Source organism: Artibeus jamaicensis, unplaced genomic scaffold (genome assembly GCF_021234435.1).
Source record: "Artibeus jamaicensis isolate MK-2021 breed Jamaican fruit bat unplaced genomic scaffold, CSHL_Jam_final scaffold_614, whole genome shotgun sequence".
NCBI classification, from domain to species: domain Eukaryota; kingdom Metazoa; phylum Chordata; class Mammalia; order Chiroptera; family Phyllostomidae; genus Artibeus; species Artibeus jamaicensis.
Window position 1 is genome coordinate 7,134,884 of NW_026522050.1, and position 14,790 is coordinate 7,149,673.

General features: G+C 37.8%; 1 protein-coding gene across 1 annotated transcript; it reads left to right on the forward strand.

Moving 5' to 3' along the window:
- Positions 1-9,936: 9,936 nt before the first annotated feature.
- Positions 9,937-10,875, forward strand: LOC128626536 (olfactory receptor 1044-like). Its single transcript, XM_053659225.1, has one exon. It carries the CDS (start codon positions 9,937-9,939, stop codon positions 10,873-10,875), a length of 939 nt encoding a protein of 312 aa, XP_053515200.1.
- The last annotated feature ends 3,915 nt before the right edge of the window (positions 10,876-14,790 follow it).

Genomic DNA, 14,790 nt, shown 5'->3' on the forward strand with positions numbered 1-14,790 from the left:
TGAAGTCCCGTTTTCACCTGAAGTGTTTATTTGAAGATCCTGAGAGCTATAGTTCAGGTATTTGATATGCATTATTATGGGTTCACCAGTGCCTGATGTTAAGTATTTTTCATTACTTATCACTGTGTCTAAATTAAACATAGGGACCAGTGATTATTGACCTTAATTCATTCAGGAGTTTGATGTTCATTACTATTGACTCACCATGGCCCAATGATAAGTATTTTCCTTTATTTATCATTGTGTCTCAATTAAAAATAGGAAATAGTTATTATTGATCATAATCTTCTCCCCAATCTAAGGGAGACTGGTAATAGGTAAACTTCACTGTTTTTAAAAGAGGATTTTATCCCTCCTTTCTCTATTAACAGTTTGAGTCCTAGTGAGACATCATGGGCTGAGCAACCCCTCTACCCATGCCAATTCAGCTCACCCTCCCAAGGTTCCATTTTTTTAAACAATGAGCATAATAAGCTTGCTCATTTAGGGGGAGTTCATGGGTTAAAATGTTTTTTTTGTCTTATTCTTATGTCATTTTCTCACTCTATAAATGTTGCATCATAACACTTACAAGTAGTAAATAAATAAATAAGAATTAAAAAAAACCTTTGGTTTGAACTGAAAGTTTCATTCATGCATGACACTTTCCATTCTAGTTCACAAACATTTGTATCTGACTACTGACAATGCCATGGGTCCAGGATGTTTTTGTTGCACCAATGAATAATGTCCTGTGCAAAACTGAAGCAATAAAGAGCCTTTGTAATTATTCTAAAAAATACTGAGCTCCCTTCATTTTTTTATTCTATGCTAATATGTTCATCTTAGACAAAGTTCATCAGTTCTCCTTGTCTTTTGGCCTAGTCTGAATAAGTTTCAGGGACAGGGATCACATGCACAGAACTTCCTGGATCCTCTATTCCTCATCATTCTGCCCCCAATTTATTAACAAATATCCAAAGGATCAGGAGCTGTAGATTCATCTTGCTCCTCAGAGTATTCACATCAGTCTATGGATTTCCCTTCTTGTCTTCAATGGGGAGAAGAGACATGACCCTAACAAAAAATGTACAGAAATGTATGAAGGGAAGTTGGGCTTAATAACACTGGGACCTCCTCAAGGTCACTGGAAAAGAAACCTGCATCTAGTATGTGGTTTTAACACATACTAGTTAAAACAAAACTTTTAAAAATGAATTGCCCAACTGATACAGGTAAAATTATAAAGGCATAGTTATAAACAAAAGTATGTGTTCAATGGAAAAATAGTAGAATTCCATTTGTAATGATTTTACATTTGTTGTCTGTTCATCTCTGAAATAAATTGGAACCATATTTTACACACAACTTTAATAATGATCATTTCTGAGTATGTCATTGCTATTCCAATAGGCTAATTAAATTAATTGCTTGTGTTGTTCTCCTTGCAGTCAATTAACAATTACCAGCTATGAAAAACAAAACACAATTTCAGATTCCAATGAGTGACTATTTTATTTTATGTGTTCTCAGGAAGGGAACAAGTGGACATTGTTTTCTGATTCCAGAAGGACAGGGTACTGGGTGATAGAAGGTTTCCCTTTCAGGTCCTCATCCCTAGTGTTATCTATGCCTATGGTGTATGAAAAATGCTGAGTGTCATGTGCTTCCAAGCATGATAAGAATAAAAGAGGACATTAAAAGCATGTGATTTTCAGCAGGTAACTTGCCTTCAGTTACTGATTGGAGAGAGTTTTAAGACAAAAGTAATTTATTACTCTTACCCTTTTTCTTTTATAATATCAAATAATTTAATTGCTGTTCATAGAATATTTAACCCATTAGAACCTCTGATCATTATCCAAACCCCTCCCACTCTCTATTACTTTCTAAAAAACATACATTTATGAAACATAAATGTATTCATATGTATAAAATGAAATCTCTTTATTTTGTATAAATTTGGATTAGATGGTCATGATTCATATATATGTTCAGGTGAAAAATATCCCATTTTTAATTATATTTTTCTTTAAAGATACTAAAATAATAGCTTTTACATATACTCAGTAAGTGGAATTATTGTTCCTCTTTGTGTCTTATTTTCATTTTAAGGGAATGATCAAATGAGTAAAAGGTTAAGATAAGAACTGGACTTTGAAGTGAGACACACCTGAATGCAAATTTGTTCAAAATTTGTGCAAACTCAAATTTTATTGAGTTTCCTGTCCCCAGCAAAGTCAATAAAAAGCAAAAGAGGAGAAAAAATTCTATTCTTGTTATCTGTGTAACCCTAGAGAACTTAATCCTGTTAAGCTTTAGTGTCCTCATCTCTTTATCATAGATTTAATATATATATTATGAAGAGGAATATATATATATATATATAATCATACATTTATGATTCTTGAAGAGAGTTTCTAAGATCATACAGAGCCAACCATCGGCTCATCAGGAGCTAAAGCCCTGGTGCTGAAAGAAGACACTGTGCCCTTGCTGGACTCATGTCAGGAAGTGAAGACTCCAGGATCCACCCTCATCTGCAGTAGAGCCTTCTCACCCCATGGTCAGATTCCTGTGTGTATCCTAGCCTCAGAGATTGTGGGGCTCTCTGCCATCCACCTAAGAACTTGTCTATCCTGACCCTGCCTTCACTCTTAGAGCTGACTGGAAGTTTTCTCATGGCCACCCATGCTGGCCACACCATTCCCATGTGCAGGCCAAATCCTGGACCCATTCTATAAATTTAATCCCAGACCCCACACTGCCAAGAAATGAGTTCAGATCATTAATCCCAGAGTACCTCATGTCATACTGTTCTGTTTGTCCCTATCCCAAGGACTATGGCTATCATGGCACAATTAGCTACAAAGAAACCAATAGTCATCTATTACAATGAACTCATACTCTGGACTTTTTCTGTTCAGTATTTAGAAAAAAGCATTTGATTCTCCTCACTCATAGGTCACCATTTCATTCTTCCCTATTGAAACCCTACTTAGGCCACAGCCCTATCTCACCACTGATATACATAGACAAGTCCCTTTTTTTAAAGATAGTTTCCCTTGCAATAAAAGCTACTGTAATCTAGATTATAACCCAACATACCTTTTCACTATCAGAAGGCTTTCCTCACTACTCCATCCTCTCTCCCTCTACTCAAACTCACCTGAGATATACAAGATCTGTCCAGAAGGTATCTAACCATGGAATATGAAAAAGAGACATTTTTTGAAGAAGTCGCACGATATAAGAAACATTGGACAATAAGAAGGACAAAGCATCTCAGTCTCCATCAAAGTAGGTACCTTGGGACCTCACACAGTTCTCCCAATAGCCATCATCACCACTGTTATATTTTTCTGAATCTCTTTGACGGTTCAAAATCTCTTCCAGTTCAAAGCTGATTTTAGTTTTGGAAAAGTCTATAAATCCCAGGGTGTCAAATCTGGGCTGGAGGGGTCTTAGTCACCTGAATGATCAGATGTTTAGTCAAAAAACCTGCAGGAGACATGATGCACCAGGGAGAACATTGTGTGATGAAGCTGCCAATCACCAGTTGCACATAGTTGCAGCCTTTGGAGTCATCCCAACAATTTCCACAGGAATGTTCAGCTTAACATAAAATTTGATGCAGATTCCTTGCTCTACTCACTCAGTCATTTTGAATGTGATGGCACACAGCACACATGCTCACTCAATGGCATCTACTGCCCCCACTGACTAGTGCAGGAAGTGGTCATTGTTCACACAGGTGAGTTTTATTCCAGTCTCTTTGGCTGACAACTACATCAGTGTGGCACAAACTGTTCACTTTATGTTAACAGTGGCTGGACATTTTCCATGCATGACTCGTATACCTTCTTTCAACTTACAGTCCTAACTTCAGTCGGGTTCATTCCCAAGAAGTCAACCACACTGTGATCCCACCATCTGTAGGTTCCTCTTCCGATCTCTAGCTCCTGAACATAGTCTCCTTCAGTAATTTTGCATAATCAGTCAGTGTTATATGTCAAATTCTTAACCATAGCTCTTTATTTTTGCTCAGGTATTAATATCTCGAAGCACAAGCACTACCCGGGATGACAGTTAGTGTCTTTGTATAATAATCCAAGCAAGTAGCTGTGTGTGGTAAAAATCTGGTCAGCAAAATTTGTTAAATAAAAACTGAAATAATTCTCATGGTATCTATAAGTGTGTGGCTCCATATGAAGAGGCAGAATACTCAACGGAGCTTGACATCTTCTGTAGAAACACACTCTGAACTGCGGAGGCAATGACAACAATATTCAGTCAGAGTGGCTCCTCCCATCTCACTCTACCTGTGACCTTCAACAAACCACTCTTTTTTTTCAACCTCAAGTTGCACTCAGTCAAATGAAGGGCTAAAAGTGAATAGTCTTAATGATCTATTCAAGTTACTGCATCCTAAATTATATTAACATGAGTCTATCACTGCACATACCCATTGAGCTTGATTGAGACAATGGCAGATGGCTGGGAATACACTCATACATGTGGAATACATTACAGCTGTAAGCCAACCAGACCTGAACTGGAAGTGGCAGTGATAGAAGACAGAAAGTTTGGGATGCAGGAGTCCCACCACCATCAAGCTGGTCTACTTAACAGCCCTTCCATTCTGCATTTTCATTGGGAAACACTTTATAAAAGTGAACATTCAACTTTGTTAGTTGTCAGAAATATCAAATACTCCAAATAATGGCCACAATTAAAGGAAAAGATACTGTTACTTATTGTGAGGATGTTCAACAAGGCACCCACACAGGGGTAGTGTGTTATGGCCAGGTGGATTGGCAGACTTCATGGAAAACTGTATGATGGTATTTACTAAATCTGAGTTTTATATACACACACACATTTTCAACTCCTGGTTTTATATACAAGATAAATGGGTATTTGTGTCTACCAAAGGGTATTACAAGAGTGTTCACACTGAAATTATTGGTAATAACAAAAGAGAAAACAACTCAGGGCCTACCATGCACATTAAAGTAGATCAGTAAATAATGATGTAGTTCTACAAAAGAATGTCGTACACCAATGGGATCCCTCTTTGAAACTGAATGCAACAATGTGAGCAACTGTGTAACTGCCTACAGCAGCACATGCTTTACATGTCTGCTTGTGCTCACTTCAAATCTATTCTACTGTGATAATAATGAAACATGTAATTACTCCTTTGGATGAAGAGACTAGTGATTTAAGAAGATTTCTGGTACTCTGACCTGTGTAGCTCAGTTTCTTGTGTGTCATATGCAAAATGAAAAGTCACGAGTTTGATTCCCAATCATGACCCAGGCCTAGGTTGCTGGTTTGGTCTCCTGTCAGGGCATGTACAAGAGGCAGTGAACTGGTGTTTCCCTTTCAAAGTGATGTTTCCCTCTCTTACTCTCTCCTTTCCCCTCTTTCTAAAAACAAATCAAAATATTTTTTAAAAAGGATATCCTCAAATGGATGGCTTTGGTGACTCTGATAGTGTTCTATTTGTTGTTCTGTCCTCATCACAAGGGTATTTATTTTAAATTTATCTAGCTATATACCTATCACTTAAGTAATATCATGTGCATTACATATCAAAAATATTATCCAGAAAGTAAATCTATATATGCACCATTAGGTTCTAAGAAACTTCAGAAATTTATTGTTGTAAAAGGTTTAGTTCCAGTGCTTCCTTTTCTACAATAAAGTTCAGGATATTCTTGGAAAATTTTTGAGGGAATTTTAAGGAATATTTCTATGATAATATGTCACTTTGCTCATAAATGATTACTGTATTTTGGAGTAAATGTATCTTATTAATAATATGAGCACTTTCTTTTTTAATTGATGTTCAACTACAGTTGTTTTCATTTTCTCCCACTACTCCAGCCCACATCCCCCATCTTCTCCTCCCATCCTCAATCCTACCACACTTTGACTTTGTCCATGTATCCTTTATGTATATATGTTCAATGATGACCATTCCCCTATTTTACTTCATTATTCCTCTCTCCTCTTTCCTCTGGTTACTGACAATTTGTTCTTTATTTCAATGTTGTTGGTTATGTTTTGCTTGCCTGTTTATTTTGTTGGTTGTGTTCCACTTGTAGGTGAGATCATATGGTATTGTCTTTCAACTCCTGGCTTATTTCACTTAGCATAATGCTCTTCAGATCCATCCATGCTGTTGCAAAGAGTAGGAGCTCCTTCTTTCTTTCTGCTGCTTAGTATTCCATTGGGTAATTGTACCATAATTTTTTGATCCACTCATTTACTCATAGGCATTTAGGTTATTTCCAGTACTTTGCTATTGTCAATTAGGTCGCTATGAACGTTGGGGTTCTTAGGTTCTTTTGAATGGATGTTTCAGGATTCTAAGTGCATAATCCCAGCATGAAATTGCTGAGACAAAAGGCAGTTCCTTTTTCTGTTTCCTGAGGAAATCCTTAGTGTTTTCCAGGGTGCATTCCCAGCAATAGCGCACTAGGGTTTCCTTTTCTCCACAACCTCACCAGCACTTGTTTGTTGATTGGTTATACTGGCCATTCTGACTGGTGTGGAGTGATATCTCATTATGGTTTTAATTTTAATCTCTCTAATGGCTAGCATCCTTTCATGTGTCTTTGGGCTTTCTGTATGTACTCTTTGGAGAATTCTCTGTTCATGTCCTTTGTCCATTTTTTAACTGAGGTGTCTCTCTTCTTAAAGTGATGTCCTGTGAGTTCTTTATATATTTTGGAGATCAAAGCCTTGTCCACGGTATCATTTGTAAATGCATTTTCCCAAATGGTAGGTTCCATTTTCATTTTGCTGCTTCCTTTGGCTGTGCAGAAACTTTTTATTTGATAAGATCCCATTCATTTATTGCTTCCTTTATGTCCCTTGCTCTAGGGGAGATATAGGTGAAAATATTTCTGCTTGGAATATCTGAGATTTTTCTGACTATGTTCTCCTCTAGGACTTTTATGGTGTTGCCACTTCTATTATTGTTTCTAGGAACAGGGGGATTAGGGAAGCTCATTTCCTTTGGTGCCATTACCAAGCAAAAACTCCCAGAAATTGAATTTCTTGGTCATAAAGCAGTTTTCTTTTTAGTTATTTAGTTAACTCCATACTGCTTTCTATGTGGCTGCACCAATCTGCAAGCTCACCAACAGCACATGAGATAGTACTCTTCTGCATATCAAAATAATACAAATGGTTGTAAGAAAATAGTATAAACAACTATATGCTAACAAATTGGACAATCAGGAGGAAATAGATACATTCCTAGAAACATACAATCTTTCAAAACAGAATTGGGAAGAATCAGAGAATCTGAATAGACAGATTACAACTAGAAAATTGAAGCAGTAACAAAAAAACTTCCAACAAACAAAAGTCCTGGACCAGATGGCTTCACAGGTGAATTTTACCAAACATTGAAAGAATACTTACTTTGTGCAACTTGTATGAATTTAGTGAAAATCTCTAAAAGACTCTAGTTTACTTATTGCCTCTAGTTTTCCATTTCTGTATCAAATAATGAGTTTCTTAGAAACAACTCAGGATGTATGTATCATAACATATATGGTAATATATGGTGATTATTACACATCATAAAACATCTCACTCTGATAAAAGGCCAAAATTAACTTTATTTTCAGTCACATTTATATGCTCTTAAAGTTTACTTTTTAGAATTTATTTTAAAGAAGAACCTAGCTATTATAAATTATGTATGTAGAATTTTTCTCATATCAAAATTTTATGGTATAAAGATTCTCTATAAACCTATAGGATACTAGGAAAAGAAGAATAAATAAATTAATGTAAAAATGTTGCATTGACATTACTCAGAATAACTATTTGCATTTAAGCTATATTTATTCTGATGTAATTTTTGTTTGAATATTAAAAATCTCATAAGAGACAACAAAGTCTAGTTTTCCCTAATCATCATGATTATACTCAGTTTTTCTGTGTTTACAAAATCTTTATTTTGTAAAAATAATTAATGTGAGAGTATTTGTATACGCATGTCTTGTGTGCAACTTGAGTAGTTATTTTTATAAATTACTAGATGGAAACAATATACCTGTATAAAATTTGGTGAGCTGGAAGTAAAGAGTGCTCAGTGTAGTCATAATACTATTGCTAAGTAAGTACAATACTAGGCAATTAGGTAGGGAGGGACAAAAGCAACACTTTACAAAGGCCCATGTTTCTTTCTCACTCACCCAGCCTGCAGAGAATAACAGATGATAGAACATCTGTTATACCTGTCACTTGTTCCTGAGAGACCAGCACCCAGGTTCAGACACAGCCATGGTGATATAAGCCAGATGACTGAGGGGACAGTGCTGAACCCTCTGGCAGACAGACTGCAGGCAACAAACAAATCTGTGATCTGGAACAGGTACAGGTTTTAATTGTGGTTTTCTCATTTCTATTTTAGCTATCTTTAGCTTTTTATCTTTATCTGACCTAAAGCTTATTATGAAACTAATGGAGGGAAAGAAATATTATACAAATATTTACTTATTTTTATCAATCTCATTACTTTAAAGATATTCATAAATGGCAAGGAGGAATAAAATATATTATTTATGAAGGTGGTTGGACATATTTAGTTTTTAATCTTTTACCTGTACTTTTACATATTTAATAAATATTTTCAGTTTCAAATAAATTTTAAAAATATCTTTACAAGCACAGACAATTAGATGAGTTCAGACCAAGATTTTTGGAGAGTTGTATATGTATCACTACATCATCATTCAGGTGTAATTTTTTGTTTATTCTACATTCTGCTACATTTTCTCATATTTCCACAGAATAGAAGAGGTCACATACTATATTATATATGATATGTCTGGTTTGTGACAGCATTTAAAATAGCACAGCAGAAGACAGAATTTAATTGATCTTCCAAGGACCAACTCTTTTTAAGCAAAGGAAAGCAGATTTCAGGGATTCTCAAGAAGAAGAAGATCAAGAACACAGACAAGCAATTTTACAATTTCTAGGGACTTGGGATGGAGCCCAGTTCAGCTGTAAATCTCTCTGAGGTTATGGGACCATGGACACATGAGGACATTACCTTGTATCTTGCACATTTGTTCTTTTGGTGAATAGATTAAGTGGACTCTAGCAGATAAGAGCAGAGGGTCTCTACCAGTAACCACACTGGGTCACTTGTTCTACCAGGATGCCTACTATCATGTCCCTACACAACTCCCCCAAGCAGTGCTGTCAGAGGGGGCATGGTTAGCCCTGCATGTTCCAGTGTGTGCACTCTAACCTATCATCCACGGGGACCCCTCCAACTTCTTCTCTAGTCAACCCTCCCTGCTCTGGGAGCCCTGAGTCACAGACTATCTTTATCCCTTGTTGACTGAGGCTGGATAGGACCAGGGGATAATGGGGAGGTGGGGACATGATACATCAAGAAACAAGCCAGGGATCTGCCAGCTTTACAGTACTGGATAATGAGGGGAAAAATCAAGAAATATATTCATCATCTGTATGCCTCACTTCATTATGTTTCTTTATTGCAGAATATGACAACACTTCCACTGCATCAAGAAAAGAAACAACCTTGTAATTACATATGGGTTATCTGAACCAAATCATTCTAAGTACAATTTGGTCGACTCTGAGGACATCAATTTTTTAATCTATAAGATTAAAAAAAATACTACAAAGTTAGGTAAGGAAATAAGTTATTTCTTTTGCATCAAAGTGTTCTGCCTATTCTATATAAAGCTGTATTATTATCATTTTATAATTTTCATATTAAATTGGCAATATTGTAGAGAGTAAGATTACTTACATAGAATGTGCATTGTTGAGCTCTTTTTCTATCTGCTGACAAATAGAAGGAACCACCAGTTTAACTGCTTAGACACTCAGATAATTTGGCCTCCACTTGCATTTCCTTCCTCCACAACCAGGGATTTCCAGACATGTTTCATGGCCATTGAGAACTGCACTGTGTTTACTGACTTCATACTCTTAGGACTCTCTGGCAGGCAGGATGTGCAGCAGGGGCTCTTTGTGCTCTTCCTGCTGGTTTATGGCATCACTATAATAGCCAACCTAGGGATGATACTGCTGATCAACATGGACCCCCGACTCCACACACCCATGTATTATTTCCTGAGCAATTTGTCTTTCTGTGATGTCTGCTACTCCTCCTCTGTCTCTCCCAAGATGCTGGCTGATTTCTTACGTGAGCATAAGAAGATTGCATATAATTTATGTGTGGTTCAGATGTCCTTTTTTGGTGCTTTTGCAACCGTGGAATGTGTCATGCTGTCTGTCATGGCATATGACCGTTATGTAGCCATTTGTAATCCACTTCTGTATACAGTTACCATGTCCAGGAGAGTGTGCACCCAGCTCGTGGCCACTGCCTACACTGTAGGTTTCATGGATATAAGCATCTTTATCTATTTCACAACTGGATTGACATTCTGCAATTCCAATATCATCAATCACTTTTTCTGTGACCTCCCACCATTACTAGCCCTCTCCACCTCAGACACAACCACCACTGAAATAGCATTGACTGTTTCCTGTAGTTGTGTTGTGGGGTCCAGCATCCTCACTGTCCTCCTCTCCTACAGCTACATTATAACTGCCATCCTTCACATGAAGTCGGCTGAAGGCAGACGCAAAGCCTTCTCTACCTGTGCCTCCCACTTAACTGCTGTGGCTATATTTTATGGAACACTGTTTTTCATGTATTTCCGACCTAGTTCAAGTTACTCCATGGACACAGACAAAGTGGCCTCTCTTTTCTATGCTGTTGTCATCCCCATGTTAAACCCACTGATCTACAGTTTGAGGAACAAGGATGTGAAAGGTGCCCTGAAGAAAGCAGTTGGCACTAAATTATGTACAGGGTGAAAGTGTGTTAAATCACAAAGGTTTTATTTATAGATGTTGACAGCTGAAGTTTATGGACATGGCACAGTTTTATGTAGTCTCACTAATACAATTCTGGATATTTCCTTACCCACCTTTGTGCCTAAATTGAATGTAGAGAACACTCATTATGAACCTTTATGTCTTTGAACTAAAGAAAAGTAGTAATAGGTTTACTCAACTGTTTTGCAAAGAGGATCTTTGTGTACTACTCTGCTCTCTTCATATATATATATATATCACTCCCAGAGTGATATGGTCATAGTGCCATCTTCCTCCATGTTTAAAGTTCCAGTTTTTAAAGCAATGTTTTTAATAAACTTGCTGAGCCAGAATGGAGTTTTAATAGGTTAAGATAGCTTTCATTTTCTTTTTCCTATGTGCTTGTATCATCCTATAAATTTCTCATCATAACACTTAGAAGTAATAAGTAGTAAATGAATGAATAAGAATAAATTATAATTCTTCTGCCTTAGCTCAAAGTCCTATAAATGCAAGACTCTTGTTTGTCTTGTTCACCAGTATTTCTACTTTGTTATTTACGATGCCCATTTTCAGGATGCCATTCAAATACATTTATTGAATGAATGAAGGTGTGTCCCCTGCAAGACGGATGTAAAAAGCAGCTTTTTTGATGAAAAAGAAAATCACTTTGTTTTCTAGCATGTTCATTTGACACAGAATCCACTGGTACTTCTTCTTTGCCCAAGGCTGAGTAAGTATCAGGGACACAGATCACATGATGTAGATCACTCCTCAGATCCTCTTTTTCTGATCAATCTACCCCAGGGGTCAGCAGGATCAGCAGCTCTGGATTTATATGGCACATCACAGACTTCACAACAGACTGTGGATTTGCCTTCTTGCCCTCACTCTGGGGAACAGATACATGCTCTTGACAACTGTATAGAAACTGCATGAATGGCGACGCTTGGGGGTTTAGGACCTTGACCTTCTCTAACAGCCACTTTTCCCTTAATGTATAAAGTGTGCCTCATGTGTGTACTTTATCTCCCTTTACAACATGTTGATAGCATTATACTAATTGACTTTTTTAAAAATGTGAAATTCCCAATTGATTTAGTTTAAGTTGAAGAATTATTAACAAAAGGGTATGTTCAATGGAGAAAAAACAAACAACCCCTAGTATTTACATTAGTATTCCGGTTGTAATGCATTAATTTAGTTCTCTGTCAGTCTGTGAAATAAGCTGAAACTTTAGGCTAAACACAATTTAATAGTGCTCATTGCTTAGTGGTTTGATGATGTTAAGTAATGCTAAGATCTATTTTAATAACTTAAGGTGATTGTACCTGCTGTTTACACTATTATTAAATAACTATTAATACTGTTATAAAAACATTGTATAATCTCAGGTTCTCAGAATGTTCATTTAATTTTAAGGTTGCCATTTTATTAAAAAACCTGGAGGCTCTCTCTTCTCCACAAAGGACATCAAAATAGACTGCACTAGGCTTCTCATTTAGGCTCCTCTTTTTTTTAATGCATACACACACACACACACACACACACACACACACACACCTCCCTTTAGCATGTAAAGTGTGTTTAATTGTCATTCGTCAAACATCATAAGAATAAAACAACACACTTCTCACCTTTGGTTAAATGTCCCAATTCTTAAATCATGGATAACTATCTCTTTTATGCATTGTACTGATATCATTCTGTTATTATATTGCCATCTCCAATATGATATTGTGAGTGTTCTTAGCTCACGGACTGAGCACTCCATGTCTATTATCCAAAGCACCTACATGGTGTCAGTGACACAAAATGACAGAACAGACAAATATATACAAAAATGAAGTATTAGATAACACTTTATCACTTTTTCAATGTCACTAAAACTACAAATTTCAGGGTTGAGGCTTGACAATACATATTTCATCATTCTCCAGAAAGTGCATAAATGGCTGTGGACACTAAAGTGATGGATCTATAAAGACCTACATATGACTTACATTCTAAGTAAACAGCATTCATCGCTGAACATTCATCAGATTTTTCTATTTCATCTATCTCTACTTTACTTTCCACCAGAAATATATGATGAGCAACAGTATAGTAGAAAACATTGAATTTTTAAAACATTATCCCAAAACATATATTTTATAAAAAAAACAGGACTTCCGCCAAGATGGAGGCATAGGTGGATGTGCCGTGCCTTCTCACACAACCAAGATTAGAGAAAACTAAATATTAGCAACAGAAAACACAGCCAGAACACGGAAAATTGAACTTTTCGGAAGTCCGTTAACAACAAATTCTTCAGCCTGACCGGTAAGGGGTGAAACCAGCGGCTGGCGGAGCAGGGTTGCACAGGAAAACTCAGTAGCGGAATCCAGGCGCAGGGTTGGACCTAGTGAGCGATCAAGCAAGCGACCAGGCGAACGACCTCGGGGGAGACAGCGGGGCAGCGGGGCTGCGTGTTGACTGAGGTCGCGCATTTGTGCGCAGGTGGACAGGCAAGGGAGTGGGCGGTTGGACCGGGCCAGCAGGTCCCCACGGCAAGTGGCTGTGGAGGGCGCCGCCATTTCCCTGCTCTGACCCCACCTCCACATACCCCAGCGACTCTGAGTGGCCCGGCCCAGGTGAACCACCTAAGGCACTGCTCCTCCTCAGCCAGCTGTGAGAAGCAGCAGAGGGGGTCGCCATTTCCCCGCTCTGGCCACGCCCCCACATACAGCGTCACAACCCAGCGACCTGGGAATCCCAGGCTCCGCTTCTCACACTTAAAGGGCCCAAACAGAAAAAGAATGGCGCAGGAGGGTCTCAGAGCCCCAGAGCCAATAGATCTAAGCGATGAAGAAATAGCAAAACTCACAGACGCACAGTTTAAAACACTGGTGATCAGGATCCTCACAGAACTGGTTGATTATACCGACAAATTAGACAAATATATGAAGGCGAAACTAATTGAAATGAATGGAATTGCACAGGACACCAATAGCAATGAAAAGGAAACTGGGACTCAAATCAATGGAGTGGACCAGAAGAAAGCAAATAATGGCCAAACAGAAAAGAGTCAAGAAGCAAGAATTCAAAGAAATGAGGAGAGTCTTAGGAACCTCCAGGACATCTTTAAACGCTCCAACATCCGAGTTATAGGGGTACCAGAAGGGGAAAAGGCACAGCCACCAGTGGAAAACTTATTTGAACAAATAATAAAGGAGAATTTCCCCAATCTGGCAAAGGAAATAGACTTCCAGGAAATCCAGGAAGCTCAGAGAGTCCCAAAGAAGTTGGACCCAAGAAGGAACACACCAAGGCACATCATAATTACATTAGCCAAAATTAAAATGAAGGAGAGAATCCTAGAAGCAGCAAGAGCTAAGGGGACAATCACCTATAAAGGAGTCCCCATCAGACTGTCAGCAGATTTCTCAAAAGAGACCTTCCAGGCAAGAAGGGGCTGGAAAGAGGTATTCCAAGTCATGCAATCTAAAGACCTACATCCAAGATTGCTCTATCCAGCAAAACTTTCATTTAAAAAGGAAGGGCAGATAAAGTGCTTCTCAGATAAGATCAAATTCAAGGAGTTCATCATCACCAAGCCCTTATTATATGAAATGTTAAAGGGACTTATCTAAGAAAAAGAAGTTAAAGAAACATGAACAGTGAAAGGACAACAAACAGTTATTACCAACCACACCTAAAACGAAAGCAAACTAAAAGGGCAGCTAGATCAGGAGTGGAAACATAGAAATGAAGATGTCAAGGAGGGTTAGCAACAGGGGAGTGGGAGGAGGAGAAGGGGGGAGAAGGTACAGAAAATAAGTAGCATAGACAGTAGATAGAAAATAGATGGGGGGGCAAGAATAGCATGGGAAATATAGAATCTAAATGACTTGAGACACATGGTCATAAACTAAG